At 43.7% G+C, this 17,871-nt stretch overlaps 1 protein-coding gene across 1 annotated transcript in view; it reads right to left on the bottom strand.

Annotated features, from left to right (window-relative positions):
* Window positions 1–2,091, bottom strand: part of TRAPPC10 (trafficking protein particle complex subunit 10) — a 40,382-nt gene extending 38,291 nt beyond the window's left edge. The window contains exon 1 of the mRNA XM_068685522.1: window positions 1,787–2,091. Coding sequence (XP_068541623.1) covers window positions 1,787–1,880 — 94 coding nt within the window. The 5' untranslated portion in view covers window positions 1,881–2,091. The remainder of the gene's footprint in view (window positions 1–1,786) is intronic.
* Window positions 2,092–17,871: the final 15,780 nt, after the last annotated feature.

Raw genomic sequence — 17,871 nt, 5'->3', positions numbered from 1 at the left:
AAGCGGCTAAAGCAAAATGCACTCCCACCATTAAAAGCAAATGTTTTAGTTTAAAAATGATAGCAAGTCACCCTTACTACATTTGCCAGAGAGGTCATCTCTGAGCACTTTTACCCAATTAGCTTTATTTCCTGAACTCAGTTGACTAGGACCAATCCATTGCAATCCACATCAGTAAAGACACTACTGTCACGGTTGTTCACAGCCCCGGGAATGATGCCTGCAGTCCAGCAGCAAGGTGCACATGTGATATATAACATTCACCTTACATCTGATTTGCAGATATGCTGCCATCATACCGTTTGATGATGAGTGCAGAATATTTTGCAACCTCAGAATACAGTCATATATGTAAGTCATAATTATTTTTAAAATCAGATCATTGGGTTTGACTGAAACTGATGAAATCTAATGTTTGGAATTTTCAAAATTTCCTTGTGCAAAGAGACCAGAGCTCTTTCCTGCATTTAACACCAAAAAAAAAGCAACCCTGAGGTAAAACTACATGTACCTCAACAGGCCGAATGGCATTTTTACATATTCCAATCATACAGGATCAGTAAGGACTGACACGCATCTCATCTCCTCTCCAACAAAAGACACACACATGCCAATTCCAATTCTGGATACAATATAAAACCAGCAAACCTAAAACACTCTCCACTACAGCCTGAGCAGTACCATAACACCAACAAGGATGGCAAAGCTATCCGTTACGTTTCCAGTATGCACATTTTTCCATCTTTCACCTGAAGTGAAATGGCTTTCAAAGGTGTCTTGAAGTAGATGAGTACTGCACGTTCAGCAGCGGTATCACTGACTTCAGATTAGGAACTGCATCCAAAATCAATGAGAAAGTTTAAGAAGAGCACGTTTATGAAACAGAGTCTGAAGAAAGCAGTGTATATACAGACACGGAGTTCTGCAGTTGTGCTGTACAATTGCAGTTGGATATTTTTCTAAACACCGATATTGAAGACCTTAATCATCGGTCACAAAAAATAATGTTTACTCTGCGCTAAGCCAACACACAACTGTGGAACAAGTTTCTGTTGCACCAGTGCAGGCTTTGCTGATAAAACGCAAATATCTGGTTTCTTGTGCCACCAACAGCATTACTTCTGACCAGCGCAGAGCTCTCCGGCCGATCCCGCTCGCCGTCCCGTGGCGTTTGCAGCCTTGCAGCCGTGGTTCACGTGCTGTTTTGACGTGAACTTTGTGTGCCACCCTGCACGCCTCACGTTTTCCATCAGGACCGAGGTCCAGGCGTCCCGGCTGCCTACCTGCGACACCTGGAAGGGCTAATTCACCGCTGCGGCGTGCTGAATAAACTGAGCTTAAACGAAAGCGTGGTACTTACGGATTAAATTTAACATCAGCAGAGGAAGCCTCGTTCCCTCTGACACCCTAAGCACTGCCACACCGGCCTGAAGTCCAGGGCTGGGGTCCGACCGCCCTACCTCCACATCCCTGCCTCACGGCCATGCCCCTCAGCGCCCAACGCCCCTCACCACTTGCTCTGACCGACCACCGCCCCGCCGCACCGGGGGGCGACCCCCATTTCCAAATGACCCCCTCGTGTGCCACCAGCCCCCTTTGAGAGCCACCAACCCCCTTGAACGCCACCAACCCCCTTGAAAGCCACCACCCCCCCGGTTGCCCACAGCCCCCTCCCCGCTGCCATTTTCCTCACGGGGCGGGAGGGGGGGGGGGGGAGTGGAGGAAGGCGCCACAGACAGCCGCCGCCCCAAACCACCCCCCAACCACCACCGGCGGGTGCCCTCACAGGTGACGATGGGCTTGTTCTCCATGGTGTAGATCACCGGCGGCTTCTCCCCGCCCTCCTCCTCCTCGGCGGCCGCCGCCGCGCCGGGGTCCATGAGCGGGCGGCGTCCTCAGCCGCGGCTCCCCCGCCCGCCCGCCGCCATGGAGACGCCGCCGCTGGGGGGGGGGGGGGGGGAGGCTGCCGCCGGGGCTCCCCCCCGGTGCTCTCCGTCCCCTTCTTTCGCCTTCTTTTCCCTTCCCTTCGTTCCCCGCCGCTCCGGAGGGGCAGGCGCAGGGCCCATCCGCTTCCTGGAGCAGCGAGGAGCATTACCGCTTCCGGGGAGCGCCGCCGCCGCCGCCCGGCCGGCAGGGAGCGGGGCGGTGGGCGGCGAGAGGGGGGGTGGCTGCTCCGTGCGACCCCGGGTGGGGTTGGTTTTGTCTGGATAATGGGCTCTTGAGGTTCATGAGGGGGTTAGGTTGGAAATGAGGGGGTGTTTCTGCTCGGAAAGAGCAGTCAGGCGTTGGAATGGGTCGCCCAGGGAGGTGGTGGAGTCACCGTCCCTGGGGGTGCTCAAGGAGAGGCTGGATGTGGTGCTTAGGGACAGGGTTTAGTGGGTGACATTGGTCCTAGGGGGTGGTTGGACCGTTCGCATGCGGCCCTTAAAGCATAAGTATTTACAGTGTAGGTTTTTGCATGGGTAGGGTTAATATCCTAGTGCCCCTCCATTGGGTCTCATTCTTTGTGTTCGACTTCAGCACTCATAAAGTTGACTTTCTGTACTGCACAGTGAAATCCAGCTCTTCTGATTTGTTTCTAATAAAGCCACTGTTCACCTCCGAAGCATGCAAGTTCTGAATCAGGAACCCTAAACTTAAAAGAATTTACACCTTCCAATCTTTAACAGAAGCAATTTCGATACAGGAGACCATGCTACGAAGTTGCCTGCCATAAAGGGTAAAAAAATGAAAAACACTCCATAAACATGTAAAAGCTAAACGCAATCTAAGGTAGTGCTATAAATACCAGTGTATTACTCATGAGTGTGTACTGCACAGTGACATTGTGCAAAGGTGCTTTGAGTATGTACAGAAGGCACATTGTTTAGGTTTTTCTTTCAGCACAACCTTAACTCCGTTTGCTTGGCTAGTAATGTTTAAAAGTAATTACAGCATCCATGTAACGGGTTTTGTCCCATACAGCAGGTGTATACGGTCAGTTTTATCTTAGTACACTGTCTTGTTAATGATCATTTCCAATTCTTTGAATATTTTTATCAGCTTTTGCCCAGAACTTCTGTTTCACTTCAGTTATAACAAGACTTGTTTCCTTCATGCAGTCAAATACAAAATTATTTATAAGTCCAAAATTTTAAAAATCTTATACAGCATAATAAAATGTTATATCTGATCTTCATGTTTAAGTGAGCAGCTGGACATAAATATTTTGTAATTACCTTGTGTGTACATGTACTGAGAATCAAGCTGTATCATGGCACCATAACCCAACAATCTTCTTTAAAAAATGACAGCATTTATGTATCATTTTGCAGAATCACTAATAAGTACATGGCAAATATGTGATTCACTGAAACAGAATAGAAACAATTATATGCACATTTAGAAAATGATGAATTCATTCCAATCAACTTTAACTCACTTCACATATCTGTCAAATTGGCCGTCCCGCACAGACATAAACAACGTAGGTATGAAAACAGGCAAATTTTGGTTAAATAAGTAGGAATCTCTTCCAACAACCACCCATCAGTGTAGAGTACTCATCCCCTTTCAGAGATTAGAGCTGAAGTCAGTTGGTCAGTGGGATTAAGGGTTTAATCACCACAAAATTTCACAGATAATAAATCTCCTCTTTAGTTTTTGTAGTTGCAGTATAGACGCTTCCATTAAACCAAAGGAAATGTCTGAGCCTTGCTAGATGTTTTTGATAAGTGAAGCGAAATACATCTGCACTTGTGGTTTATTCCCACAACTTCATCTCTTCCCTTCCCCTGACCCCCATTAAAAATAAATAAATAAAAAGACAGAGACACTAGTATAGAAAAGATCTAGAAGACTACAGAAAACAACTGTTGATTCTGATCTCAAATGTTTAATCACCAAAAAAATACATTTGAAAAGTGAATTTGACTGATCTCTGATGGGGAAAAAATACATCTTTTACAGCAAAGTGTACAGAGAAAAAGCATTTGGAAATTGAAATTTCAACAACATTGTGCTTTTACCTTACATTTTGAAATGAATGGATGGGATTTTGCTTTTCAGAAAGGGAAAGAGAGGTCACTTGAATCACAATTTTTTTTTTCCTTTTCCACTTTCCTTTATATCAACAGTGTCCAAAATGCTGTCTCTACTGGAAATCGTGCATGTTTCAAGTGAACATTGGTTTTGTGCCCCTGAAAAAATCATACCAGGCCATCATGACGCTACAGTCCTCTCCAATTTTTCAACCTTGCTTGGCAAGAAAGAATTGTATTCACACACAAAAACGTTCTTTGGTGTGGTCTTTAGCAAAGCAGTCAGCAAATTCTCTTCATCGTCTCAGTTTGTTGGGCCTCAGGTGCCTGAAACTTTCCCTAATCACGTCAGTGGAGCTGAATTATATCAGCCCTTTAAATGATGAATCCGTGAGAGAGGAGAAGTTGAACTTGGGGCAGTTTGTAGCCAAAGGACTCACCTGTCATTTTGCAAATGTAGACTGTACTCTTCATGCTAACTTTCCTTTACTGCAGTTAAAGTATTAACTGTTTCAAAAGCAATAGCTGATGTTGATTTTTACCTACTTTTACTTTGTATATCCACGCTGATCTTGAAGCCAGGTCACTTTCCCCTGATTTCTCTTCTCTCTGAGCGGTATTTATAGGGTGCCATACAGAATTTAAAATTGTCTTCATCAAAAGTTTTCATGGCTGCAATCGTTAGTGTTCTGCTGTAATATTTGCTCTTACTGATGAGTAAAAGATTTATACAGCCGAGAGTCACTGCCATCAGGCAGTCCCGTCAGTATAACATGACTCATGCTGTACGGTTGTGTCAGGCTCGATGTTTCACGGGCAGTGTCTGTGACTTTTGGGACCTCTTCCTCCTGGAGGAGGGATGAAGTCTGACCTGAAAGATGGGGTTGTGTCAGAGCAAGGAGCTGGATTAAGATGTGCTATATATGTATATCGTGTGGTGGTTAATGTGAACAATTAAAGGGTTAAGTTTCTCTTTGTTCCCTTCTGTCCTGTTCTGTATGTTTTGAAATGCAAACCCACATGTCACAGGTGACAAATAAATGCAGGAAGTCAACATATTTGACCTCTCTTTCTGTTCCTGAATTTCCATTTCCTCGTTTTCCTTTCAGCTCTTTTTCTCTTACTGGTTTGTTTAAATGATGGTTTCTGCAAGGCAGGACAAGGAATTTCATTATCTCTCTAAAATATTTAGCACTTTAAGTTGACCAAAATAAAATATAGCTGTAGGCCTAAGTACAATATCAGAGAAGATTAATGAGCTCAATAACTGCAAGAGAAGCAGCAGTGGTTTTGTGAGGAACTGGATCTTCTGTTTCAGGTCTCCCAAAGGGCTAGGAGGTTAATTAAACCCTGGCCCATTGTTACAACACTAAATGCTAAAACATGATGTCAGTCTTTGGGGCCCTACTGGGACAATTCTTGTTGAAAGTCTTTCAAATATGCAGGAAAAAAAAGGAAGGAAAGCAGCTAAATTATATCCCCAATTCCCTTATGTTTTGATGGAAAGTCCATTATATGGGGGAACCCATGTTTTATAATCTTCCTGCTGCATGTGAAGATTATATCAACTGTCCAATTTTGGGCAGGGGCAGAGAGAAAGAAGACAAACAGACAGAGAATGGTGTTGAGGAAAGAAAATTATCCACAGCAGGCAAGGGTGTGAGAGGAGGAAAATAAAATGCTTGTGCCAGGTTTTGGTTCGGGTAGAGACAAAACAGCAGTGTAATTGGATTCTATTTCTCCAGTTTTGACTGATTGCCTGACAGCCTTTAAGATAACGAAGGCTCAGGAGTATCATGGTAGATCCTAGGATCCCAGGATTTGATAGCAGTGACAGTAAAGCATGAGCATAAAATCCCTTGCTCCCTCTAATCCACATATCCTGCTGATCCCATTTGGTGACCTCCAAATAATGATATTTCAAGAAAAAGCACATCTTTATTCTCTACATCTAGCCCTGCTGTAACATTTCTTTCCATTTCATGCGGTGGGTTGACCCTGGCCAGCAGCAGAGCAGCCACTCAGCGGCTCACTCACCACCCCAACCACAGCAGGACAGGGCGAGAAATTAAGAAGAATAAACCTGAAAATAATCACAGGTCAAAATAAAGACAGCTTAATAGGTGAAGGGAAAAGACAAAAAAGGACAGAAGAAAATCACTTACCACCTCCTACAGGCAGACTGATGCTGAATCAGTCTCAGAGCAGCAGCCACCCTGGAAGCTGAAAGCACTTTTTCTTCTTCTGCCTGAGTTTTGCCTGCTGATCGTGCCATTAAATGGTTTAGATATTCATTTTGCCAACTTTTTGATTTGATTTTTATTTAATTGTGCAAATGGTCTTGAAGATGTCTTCCCAGAACTCTTAAATGTAGGCACAAAAATTAGTACCAGTTAAACCATGCCAAACTTCTCTTGTTTTTACAACATCCAGTCATTTAACAGGTTGGGCTGGTTCTCCTGAGACAGCTTAGTGTAGGATTATGCCAGGGATATCCGTACAACAATACCTTGGCTTTGACTTGTTATCACCACCATTTAAAACAGAAGCTTGTAGGCGGATGAACAGTTCTGGGATTTCCATGAAATGTTAGGAGATAGCTTACACATTTGGTATGTTACCAAAAATGTAAAACCCCTTCTGACTCAGAAGAGATGCTTCACAGGCAGAACGAATATTACAATGTCTAAATTTATCATTATCCGGACAATAGTAAGGTCTGTCAACAAAAATCAGAGGATATTTTTATAGAAAGCCTCCTTCTTCAAGATGAGCACCAGCTTCTACCTATGGGAAAAGTTTAAGGGATTTTTTTCAAATGACTGAGTTAGAACAGAAATCCCTGTTTGTAGGGATTTCTTACATTTTCCTCTGACAGCTTAGGTAATGAAAGTTTTGGGAAAAATGAACAGTGAAGTTTGTGGACTTCCAGTGAGATGGACTGCAGTTGCTCTTCTAATTCATTCTGTACAGTGTTTGGGATTAAAAGGTTTACTTATTAACTGTAACTAAGGTTTATGCAAGTGCTAAAAGAAGTCCTACCCCAAAGTAAAGAAGGAGCTACTCAAGGAGTCAGAAGCAAATGTCTACTTTTATGCTTTCTTGCCAACTTTGTCAAAGTGGTGACACCAAAACATGTAGTCTGGTGGCCCACCCATGAACCACATTCTTGCAAACACAAATCCTGTCAAAGGGCATCATCTTTAGGGACATTTTTCAGATCATTCTGTCATGGTTTAACTGAAACCAGGACAATTCCCATTAAAAAAATGACTGTAAAAATGAGACATGATGTATCTGCCCCGTTAAATAGCTAACTGAAGTCATTCTTCTGCACTTAAAGTGCTTGTATTTCTTTGCCTAGACTTTGAGGTTTTAAGGTTAAGATATCATTGAAACCAGAAGCCACTGATAGGCCCATTTGATATCAGCTTAGCAAGGGCTTTTTGCACCATTGTACTACAAGAGAAAAAAACACAGTGGATTCACTCTATGATTAATGGATTTTTATATAAAAGCAATTAAAAATTAATGCTGGAGTCATTCTTAACTTTTTGTCATCACTGGGTCATGGCCACTAAAACACTTCTGCATCCAGTCAGCAAGTTATTTTTAACTGAGTCAGTTTTCAATAGGTAAGTCTGTTTTCATTTAACTGATTTTACAAATTCACCTGCAAAAGCATAGAAGAAAAATTTTAAGATTTTGACATTTGGGAAAATTCTTTTATTATACAGTAAAGTGAATTCTTTTTCAAAATTAACACTTTAAAAAGCCTTTTTCAAAATGAAAACTTTACAAAGCATCTTGTCTTTTTAAATTAGTGTCAGCCACAAGTCTTTAGCTATACATAACAAACAACTTTGACTTTGTATTTCACATTGTTGAGGAAGAGTTGTTGACTGAAATTTAATAGCAACAAAGCAATATGGGGAATCCATTTCCATACCAGCTCTATTCAAGAGCATTCTCATTCCCTCCTCAGATGTCTGGCTGAGTTTCAGCAGCAGAAAATAAAGTGTTGTGTGAACTACCTACATGTCACCAGAGAGTTACGAAGGTATGGGGAAGTGATAGCAATTGGTGAAGAGCTGCAGGTGTCCCTGCTGGGGAACTCCTAAGTGACCTCCAAGACAAACCAGAGAGACAAGGTGGAAGTGGTACGTGACACGACATACCTCTGAGGTGGTGTGGAAAAAGTTATAGCCTGGAGAAGTGAAGGGAAAAGGAAATAAAAGTAATTTAAGAAAGGAGCTCTACAAAAAAAAACAATGGCCAGCAAGCCAGGGCAGAGCAGCTGGAGCAAGGAGAGGGAGATGCTGCCTAGCCTGAAAGGGAGGATGAGTAGCATGCTATTTCTCTGCCATAATCATTATAATCTTTTCAATATCAGTCTTCATTTAGTGGGACTCAAAGGAACTTGAATCTCCTTTCCTGGCAAAGTTTCTCTTTCTAGTACTCCTTGTGACAAGCCTTCCTCTTCTCCCAAGGAGCTTGCTTTGAATAGCTCTCAAAAATAGCTCATCAGGGGAAGATGCTACAAAAAGGCAGCAAGTTTGAGTTATCAGAGGCAGCTTCACCTTGCAGGCATGAGGAGAACAGCATTTGAATTCACAGATCAAATGCTGAGGATGTTACAAGTACACTCATCCACCTCGGTAAAGAAGAAGTTCAAATTATGTTTGGGAGGATAATGATAGGTGTCTAATGTTGCAAACAAATGCATTTCTCCCTCTATACCACATGAATGAAGTGAAAGAAGAGGAAAGAGTAGACAGGATGTCTTTTACTGCAAGCTCATTCTGAAGATCAGAGGAATTCAACCCAGTCATGTTTGCAGTTGGGCCATCCTTATACGTGCCTTCATTTCCTCACCCCAGCACATCATTTGTATGTTTCCTGAGTTGCTCACTCTTATTTAGAAACTAACCAGCAATAGTGCAATGATCTTACAGCCTTTTACAGCTCTGCTAAAATCCAAACAACTTTTCAGTCAGCACTCTTTCTCCCCGGGCAGAAACAAAGTCAGCTGGCAGCACAAGGAGAAGGCCTTCAAACCCCACCGATTTCTCAGGACGTCAGTCTTGGGCCCAGGCTGCAAAACAGAAGCACTTCAGCTGCCACCAGGGAGGCCCCAGAGCTACTTAACCGGTCTTGAACATCCAGATCCAAAGCAATAGCACCTGCCACACTCTCCAGCATTTTGTGGATGCCACTTGTCTGCATTACCTGCCTCTGAACCTCAGCAGTCCCCTTTTTCATACTAACCAGCCCTGCCCAGCGTGCAGTCATAGCACCTACTGCAGATCAGCCAGATATTGCTACCTGAAAATGGAAAGCAATTATCCTAGCCCATGAGAGAAGAGGCTTGTATGAGGAATTCCCTTCTCATTTATGCCAACAATACGAATGGGAGAGAGTCCAAGGCAGAGTCCCAGGGCAGCCACACCCCAAAGTAGTTTTTGGACTTTGGTAGGAAAGTTGAACTACCCTGAGAGGAATTAGAAGCTGAGACAGATAAAAATTTGAACACTGGCTGTACTTTGGAGAAAGGAAAGACACCATTGGGGGATGTTCCCATGCACAACTGGAGTACAGGGGCTTTGGTATCATCGTGCGCAAGATGACTGCATCGTCAGACACAGGCAACCTGTCGTGACCTGCAGTGGAGGCTTAACGAGACTGTGATTTATCCAACCTGTGTCACAGCCAGAGCACTCCCATTTTGTAGCTCTGAAGGTAATCCACTGCTGCTGAAGCTGTGTTAACAGCTGTATGCTGTGGTCCGTGCACCCATCCTACTTCAGCTGGCTACTGTACGGACAGGATGGAAGACAACCCTTTTATCCAGTGCATATTCACAGATATGCCTAACAAACACTTATTTTCACCCAACAAACTGTTAGGGAAGTAGGTGTATGGTCATATCTAGAAGTCACTTCAGAAAACATACTGAGGCATTCATAAAACAAGCATTTACCAACTAATTACATCTTTACACACATATCCTAACAGAGTAATTGTGTGTTGTTACTCCTCCTCTTCACTTATCCTCCTGCTTAGGATGAGATTTTAAAGAGGACAGGTGAAGTTGTTATGAGCTAGACTGTAAAATTTTTAATTTGATTTTCCAGGTGATAAATATTTCTGTTTGTCCATCACACCAGCCTGGGGAAGAGCAACAGGTCCAAGGTATAATTAAAAATTGATGAGAAAAGGGAAGGAAGAACTCTTAAATTGAGTTACACCGTCATTTAAATACTCTTCTCTAAATTCATCAAGGGAAAGCTCATTTCAAAATTAGCATGTCAAAAGCTATTAGTTATTAAATTAAAATGCAATATTAATTAGAAATCAGATTCCATTGCAAGCTTACCTTAGGCAGGTCTTCCCTAGATGGCAAAATGGAAATATTACCACAGTAATGAAGTCTGAAGAAGAGGCCCAGAGAGCCATCAGGATAAGCCTAGAAGCAAATTTTGAGGCAGGAGCCCTCCACTTCAGAGTCCTAATTTTTTCCTGCTCTGCACCATTAGCGCTGTGTTCTGCAGTGACATGAGAGAGAACCACACACAGCATCCTTGGGTGAAGTTGTGGCAGAGGGAGGACAGCTTGTGTGTGTGCACAGGAAGCTGATTTTGTCAAATTTGCTCATTTTGGGGAGCAGGTGCAAAAGTAAAATTTGGCCCCAGAGCAGTAAAAAACAGAAACTGAGCACAGAGAGATGGTCACGTTCTTGGATTTACTTTGTGAAAATAGTTCAAATGAGATCATTGTTCTGATTTCATGACAAGTGCTCTTGCCTTTTCATTTTTAAATCCTGTGCTTTCAAACGTGTCCTCCCCTCCCCGACCCCATATATCCCTCAGCTTGTAGAGACCTGCAGTGCCCTGAGAACAGGCACAAGACAGCCATGTTCTAGCTACATTATGCAGAATTCTGTGCTAGTCTCATACCTTGCCCGTGTCCCACAGGAGGGCTGTGTAGGAACAGCGGTGCTTTGCTCCTCTCCCTCCTGGCGGTGGCAATGCCACTCAGGCCTGTGCTTCTGCCTTGACCCCTGTTGATGGGGCAGTAACTTCCCAAAGGAGAGAGGACATGAACACTGGCTCATTCTCTGTCCCCGAAAAGTGATATTTGGTTTAACCTCTAGCTGGATAGGAAGAATGAAATGAAGTTAGTTTTGCAGTACAGCCCAGAGGCTGTATGGGTTTTAGCATCTGAAGCACTCACAAGAGCCAGTCCCATCAGGAGGAGAGTTTTTCCTTACAACGCCATCAAATGGCAATTGCTCTGTTATCACTAACCTTCCCTTTTGAAGACAAGGCCTGATGCTGTAAATGCCATGATAACAGCACCCCTCGGAGGGTTACATTGAGAGTTGCCACCTTTAATTTCAGGTGCCTTTGTGACTGTGCAGAGAAGAAGGTGGACCAAGCAACCACGCACACAACAGTACCATAAGGTTTAAGATCACAGCTATGTACAGGCAACACTGGCTTTTTTCTACCACAGGCTTCTGTTTCGGGATCTGATCCCATTAATCATTGATGCTCTCAGTAATAAAGCTACTAAAACAGCTGTAAAGCAAAGGATAACATCGATGGGTGAGAAACGAGGTCCGTCACTGCTTCTTGCTTTGAACTCCACAACCCCCCAGTAATAAGGCTGTAAATACTTCCAAGGTCTGATGCTGCCTGCATGTGGAGTCCTCCAGCAGCACTGCAAAGCGCCCACTATTTTTACCATCCTGTGTTGCAGAGCATTTCTCAGCTGTGCTGAACAACACATTTCAGATGGAAAGGCACCGAAAATGAGCCTTGCCCCAGAGAGGCAAATTCGGGCGTACAGCCATGTGGGTGCCACTTCCAAATCTGAGCCGAAATCTCAAAGGAATTAAACACTTGACTCCCATCAGAATGCAAAGGAAGTCACGTGCCTAATCCTATTAGTGCCCGTGAAATTCCCAGGCCTAATATTAGCTCCAGAGGTTGCTTTGCTGAGAGATCCCTCAGAGACTGAGGAAAAAGAAAAGAAAAAAAAAAGAGAGAGAGGAAAAAAAATATTGCTTCAGTGCAATTTGTTCTCCCTAACCATGTTATCGCCCTGAAGTTAACAGGAATAATTTATGTCCCATTATGTGCCGTGCTTAATTTAGATAGGCCAACTGCCTTCTTGTACGGCTGCCAGGAGGAGAGTGTGTGGCCTCAGGAAGCAGCAAGCCTGCAGGTCTCGCATCTTGCTGCAGTCTGGGGCTGGGGGTGGTTTGTTTGCCCCAGTCTGACAAGGGCCTGCCCTGGTCTGAGCACGTTTCTCTCATCAAAATCACAGGGTTACACTCCTCGGTGTGTAAATGTTTTCCTGTCCACACCCCACAGCTTCGGGATGTTCAAAAGCCCTTTCATGTAAGCACCTCTTAGCGGTCTGAGAAAGTCTTTCCTGTCCTTTAGTGAGCCACTAAGTTCATCTGATAACAGATATGGGGTTTGCCAGGAAAACCTGTTTATTGTGGCCAGGTGTCTCTTCCCTGCTAGCAGAGATGGCAAGCAATGCTTCCCCATCCTTCTGCACTGCATAATAAACAGATTATGCCATTATGACCCCAATAAAAGTACTGGAAACCTTCAGTGTCTTGAAAGAGAGAAATAGGGAAGGGAGGAATTATATACACCTGTACAATACTGGACATTCAGAATAAATCTTTGTAAACAATGGGAATTACATGATTAGATGTTGGGTATAGCATGAAAAGAACAAAGCAGAATAATAGGGAAAGGGATCTAACAAAGAGAAAGAGCTCAGCCCACCCGTTCAGCATCGACTGCATTTTCTTCATGTCTCATTTTTGTGGAATCACTTACAGTAACGCCTCGCAGCCTTACCCACTTGTGCGTAAAATGACTTTGTGTTCCTTGCTCCCATATTACAAGCTGAGGATGTTGTGTGAAGAAATCCTTCCCCAATGGGAAGGATTTTCCCCTGGGAAGCTCCTGGAGGGCTGCAGCCCACAGGTCCCAGTGGACCCCACTTCTGCAAGCTGCAGCCTGGGTGGCTGGTAGGTCTGCAGTCCTCAGTCCGTGGCCCTCTCTTGCCCATGAAGAGAGGTAACCGCAGCCCTGTCAGCCATGTGGGGATGCTTTCCTGCCTTTAATAAGGAGCTCTGAACTGATGGGAAGCACACAAGTAACAGCATTTTCCTTAAAATATTTGTAGAGTTTGTACTTTATCGCAGCCAACTGCTTGTAACTCCATTGGGCAGGTAAATACAAAGGATGTCACAAGACAACTAGGCCACCACCAAATTCAGCTTTTGCAAATGTCGCCCTCCCTCAGCAAGATGAAAACCAAAGGCAGTTCACATCACAAGCCACAGTGAGGAAAAGCAAAGCAACCAGTCTTCAGAACGAACCGTGCTCTACTGCTTTCTTCGCCATCAGTCCCCTGGAAGCCTGCTCATTACATCCTATCCATTATGGGCCTGTGTCTGTGCAGAGGCATTTAACAGAGACGGAGAGGATCAAAAGCAGAGGTGTGCTTTTGATGGTCTGCTTTCTAGCAAATGCCTTGGGAAAACAGGTGCTTTGCCTTCCCAGAACTGAGCCGGAGTGCCTGAAGCTCCAGCAGCCTCGCCACCTCACGCCCAGACACGGAGCTATCTGCATGTAAAAGGCGAGCAAGGGCAAACTGTACTCAGACCAGATCCAATGCAGGATACTGGAAGAAAAAGTGGCAATGGTCCAACATTTTGTCTCCTTTGTGGCCACTTGATCTGTCTTTCAAGGTGCCAGTCAGACAGCCTGGGTTGTAAGACCATTCTCCACGCAAAGCACTCAGCAAGGTGGGCCCTGTTAATTCCCAGAAGGGTTAATATGGCTTAGCTGGCTTCTGGAGGAGGCCAAGGTGGGGCCAAGGTGGAGATGCTTCTCACAGATTTACTCATGCTGGGCTGCTCCTTCTGGGATTACAAAATAATAAGCCCTCTGGCCAGCTCACAGTTCATCCTCCATGCCAGCTCCTGCATCCCTGACCCTCCTGCAGTGGCCATTTAGGTTATTTGGGGTGGAGGAGGAGGCATGGGAGACCCTTGTGGATCCTCAGGCACTAGGAACCAGAGCTATGTGCTCTGGTATGTGCAACGTGCATGGACCTTCACCAGCCACCGCCTGTGAATTGCTTCCAGACACTGCTGATTTCCTCTCTGTTTAGAGATGTTGGGATTAAGGAACATTTAAGCCTGGTTTACCATATAAGAGGAAGTCAGCTGCCCTTGCTGCTGACTAACAAGTGAAATACCATCTTTTCTGTCAAATAGTGATGAGAAAGTAAATATACAGACATATTGTATGTACTCAGCTGTACTGCTGCCTTGCATGAAGGTGCAGCGATTTACATCACTACATATTGGGACTGCACCATTAAAATGCGATCTACAGCTTGGAATAATCTGGTGAACCTTTTCATTTTAACACAGCATCCCACAACCTTGTGTACCTGAGTGGCATTACAGTGCTGGCTGAAAGGATTCCAGCAAAGCAACGTTAAGATTGTCAGGATAAATAAGTAAATAAAACACTTGCTGCTCTTACAGGGCTCGCTCTGCCTGTTCAGTAGGTAACTCCCTTCCCTGCTGTTCTGCCTGTCTGGGCAATCACTGTCCTCTGGCAGAGCTGCCAGGGGCTCAAATCACTGAGCCGGGTCTTGCACTGACGTGGGGAAGCACACGCTCCTGTCACACCTTGGCCAAGGCCATGCTGCCACCAGCCACTCTGTCAAGGCCTAGGCATGCGTTGGGTGACAGAGAGTTTGAACACCTAGGCCATGAGTCTGGACAGGCAGCATCCATAACCTCCTTCCCTGTTGCCTGTCAGGTGAGAAGGATTAATCACCAGCTGGCAAACTCCCAACCTATCCCAAAAACAGCAGCAGGACATCAGCAGTAGCTCCTGACCCAGCAGGTTCACCACACAGCCCACCGCAATCCTGCCCCTTCGGCACACACCTTCGTCTCAGCAGGACCATAAAGATAACAGCATTATAGGAGATTACATATATAAATACATATATATATATAAAATATTGCAAGTTCATGGGTGTGAATCCACAAGGTGTCAAAATCCAGGAGCATCTCGTTAACCCACACCACATTTACCGAGCTTGTATCTACCTACATACGTCTGCTCTACGTGCATGAAGTTTTGACTGATGGATGCACTCAGTCAGCCTCTCAGAAACAGACTCCAGTTTCAGAATTATACAGAAAGTGTATTCACCTTTCCCCCCTTGCCCCTCCTACCCCCAAAAAGCACTCTGCCCAATTTAACTGCTGTCATGATCCTGGCACATCTGAAACATGAACTCACTCCCAATGCAGCAACTGACTGTATCTGGTATTGAGGATACTGCATTTGTTTTAAGGAATTCCAGGCTGTTTTACCAAATATATTAACTTCATTCTGGAAGAAAAAGGGTAGAATAAGTGAGAATCATGTTAACCCAGAACAACCAAACCCAAAACAAACCACCACCACAGCCAGCTTCGTATCTCTTTAGGGGTTTAAGAGAGGACACGCATAAAGGTCACTGATGTAGCTAGACTGCTCAATACAGAAAGAAACCACCTAACATACACTGTATCTTCAGCCAATCCACACAGCAAACGTTTTCTTCCATTTCCACAGCTGCCCTGTACAATATGGCCCATCAAGCACTGTGGTGTTGACCTACCCACCCTTGTTCCCACACACCATTGTTTCTGCTTCTCCAGTCCGTGTAGTTGTGCCTCTGACAGTGCCTGGCTGAACAGAAAGCAAGCAGCTCAGTAAAGAGGAATCACAGAAGGGGAACTTAATAGGCAGTGAGAGAAGACGTGAACCTCCGAGGCCAAAAATTAGCAAAAGCCCTCTTCTGTAGCCCGTAGCGAGGCAGCACACACAGAAGAACAGATCTCTGCCATCAGCTGAGGCTTTGTTTTTCATGGCTTGGCTTTTGCATGCGTGTATTAAGGATCATACCACTTTAATCAAATTAATTCTTTATTATGCTGTACTGATAAGAATCTCAACCCATGTTTCTCACCTTAAAGATGAAAAAAACAGTACTTGAAAAGAGCATTCAAGATGCCACATTAAAGTAATCAGCCTTTAAAAATGAATTACGGAACTGAGGAGATTCAGTGTAGGTATGGAAACATGAAAAGCTGGTTTTGTGCAAACCACTGAAGTAACAAACAAACAAACAAAACAAAAACAAAACAAAAACAAAACAAACAAACAAAAACAGAAATAAGGAAAGAGGAACAAAAGTGCTAAATGGTCTTCCAGTGGGTCTCCGTTTGCCTCCAGGAGGAAGGGTATGCTGTGACACGCAGCTGAGGAACATGGGTGGGCTTCAGAGTGAAAAACAGAAACACTGAAGATGTGAGATTGGAAAAAAATGATTTAATCTACAGCATCTATCTCGAACAGCCAGCTTAGCCTGCTGGACTCGCAGCTTCTTAGATCATACAGCTTTGTGCTTACTTGGGAAGAAACATCCTTTCCTTCTGCATCCTGGTTACGTGAAAGAACCACGAAAAACTTTGTGCACCAATTCTGTGAGTGCTGCAGTAATGCACAGTCCCTCCCCAGTTCTTAATGACAGTGATGGGAGTCCTGTTTAGCTTCTTAGTTATGCCCAGGGTCCCAAACCCCCAAAGCGATGATCCACCCAGATTATTGCTGCAGATATGCACCCCTTGCATGGATCAGTTTGCAGGACAGAGACAAAAAAAAAAAAAAAAAAAAAAAAAAAAAGCATAAATGGAAATAAAATCAAACAAAACAAAAACCAAAATAGCCCTTAGTCCACGTTTAGTTACAAAAATCTGTGCGCCAAATATGAAAAGAATGCAGATCTTCCCTTTCCATATCAGCTACTTATTCAGTAACACTGCAGAAAAACAGTTGTTGGGCAGTCATCCTTTTTTAAGCACAATTAAAAAAAAATCTATGCCAGCATATTATGTACAAAATCACATACCAACAGTTCAGACAAGCAACTGAATGCATGAACGAGATTCTAATATACAGTACTTTCACACAGCCAAAACTATTTTATTTTACAAGATGAGTCTTTTGCATTATTTTTTTTTTTTTCTGAAAGCTCAGTAAAAACAGCATGAACTACTTAAACAAAATTTAAGAGACAACTTACAAAGTGAAATTTGCATAGCACTGTAAATCTGTGTATTTGTTTGGGCACAGTTCTTTTTAGAAACTACAGTAAGTGACAGGGTTAGGCTTCGTTTTGTTTTTATTTTTTAACCAGATTCAGACGCATCTCTTCTGAACATCAAAAGAATCAAGTGTAGGAAATAACTGTAAAAATGTACAAAAATATATACACATGCACAGTAAATGTGTACCCTGTATACAGTTTATTACTCGCTAGATTTGGCTAATAATGATGACACTGCCCTCCAAAGCATGACTTTGTAACAATCAATAAGGTTAAGGAGGGTTAGTTTTCTCATTAACGAGGTTTCATTAAAGCTACAGTACTTGCTGGTGACCTTTATGGGTGAGTAACATGCCAGTTTACAGGAGTGTCCTGGCTTTCAGGCAAGTAGCATTCAATTGTCACAGCGTACATCTCTGACAAAGCTGAAGCAAAACAATGCAGGTGATGCAGCTTGTCTCTGCGCACAAGTGCAAATAAGAAAGGTCTATCTGATGCCTTGGGAAGAATTTGCATTCCTGATTAGCCTGTGCCACCTACTCTTCTGCTCTTCTCAAATTAGATTGTGATCTAACTAGTAAATTGTTATGTTTTCCTTGAAAATATACCTTGGAGAAAAAACAAAAACAACACAACT

The sequence above is a fragment of the Anas acuta genome, chromosome 1 (assembly GCF_963932015.1).
Source record: "Anas acuta chromosome 1, bAnaAcu1.1, whole genome shotgun sequence".
Taxonomy (NCBI): Eukaryota; Metazoa; Chordata; class Aves; order Anseriformes; family Anatidae; genus Anas; species Anas acuta.
This window is presented reverse-complemented; position numbering and strand designations above follow the sequence as displayed.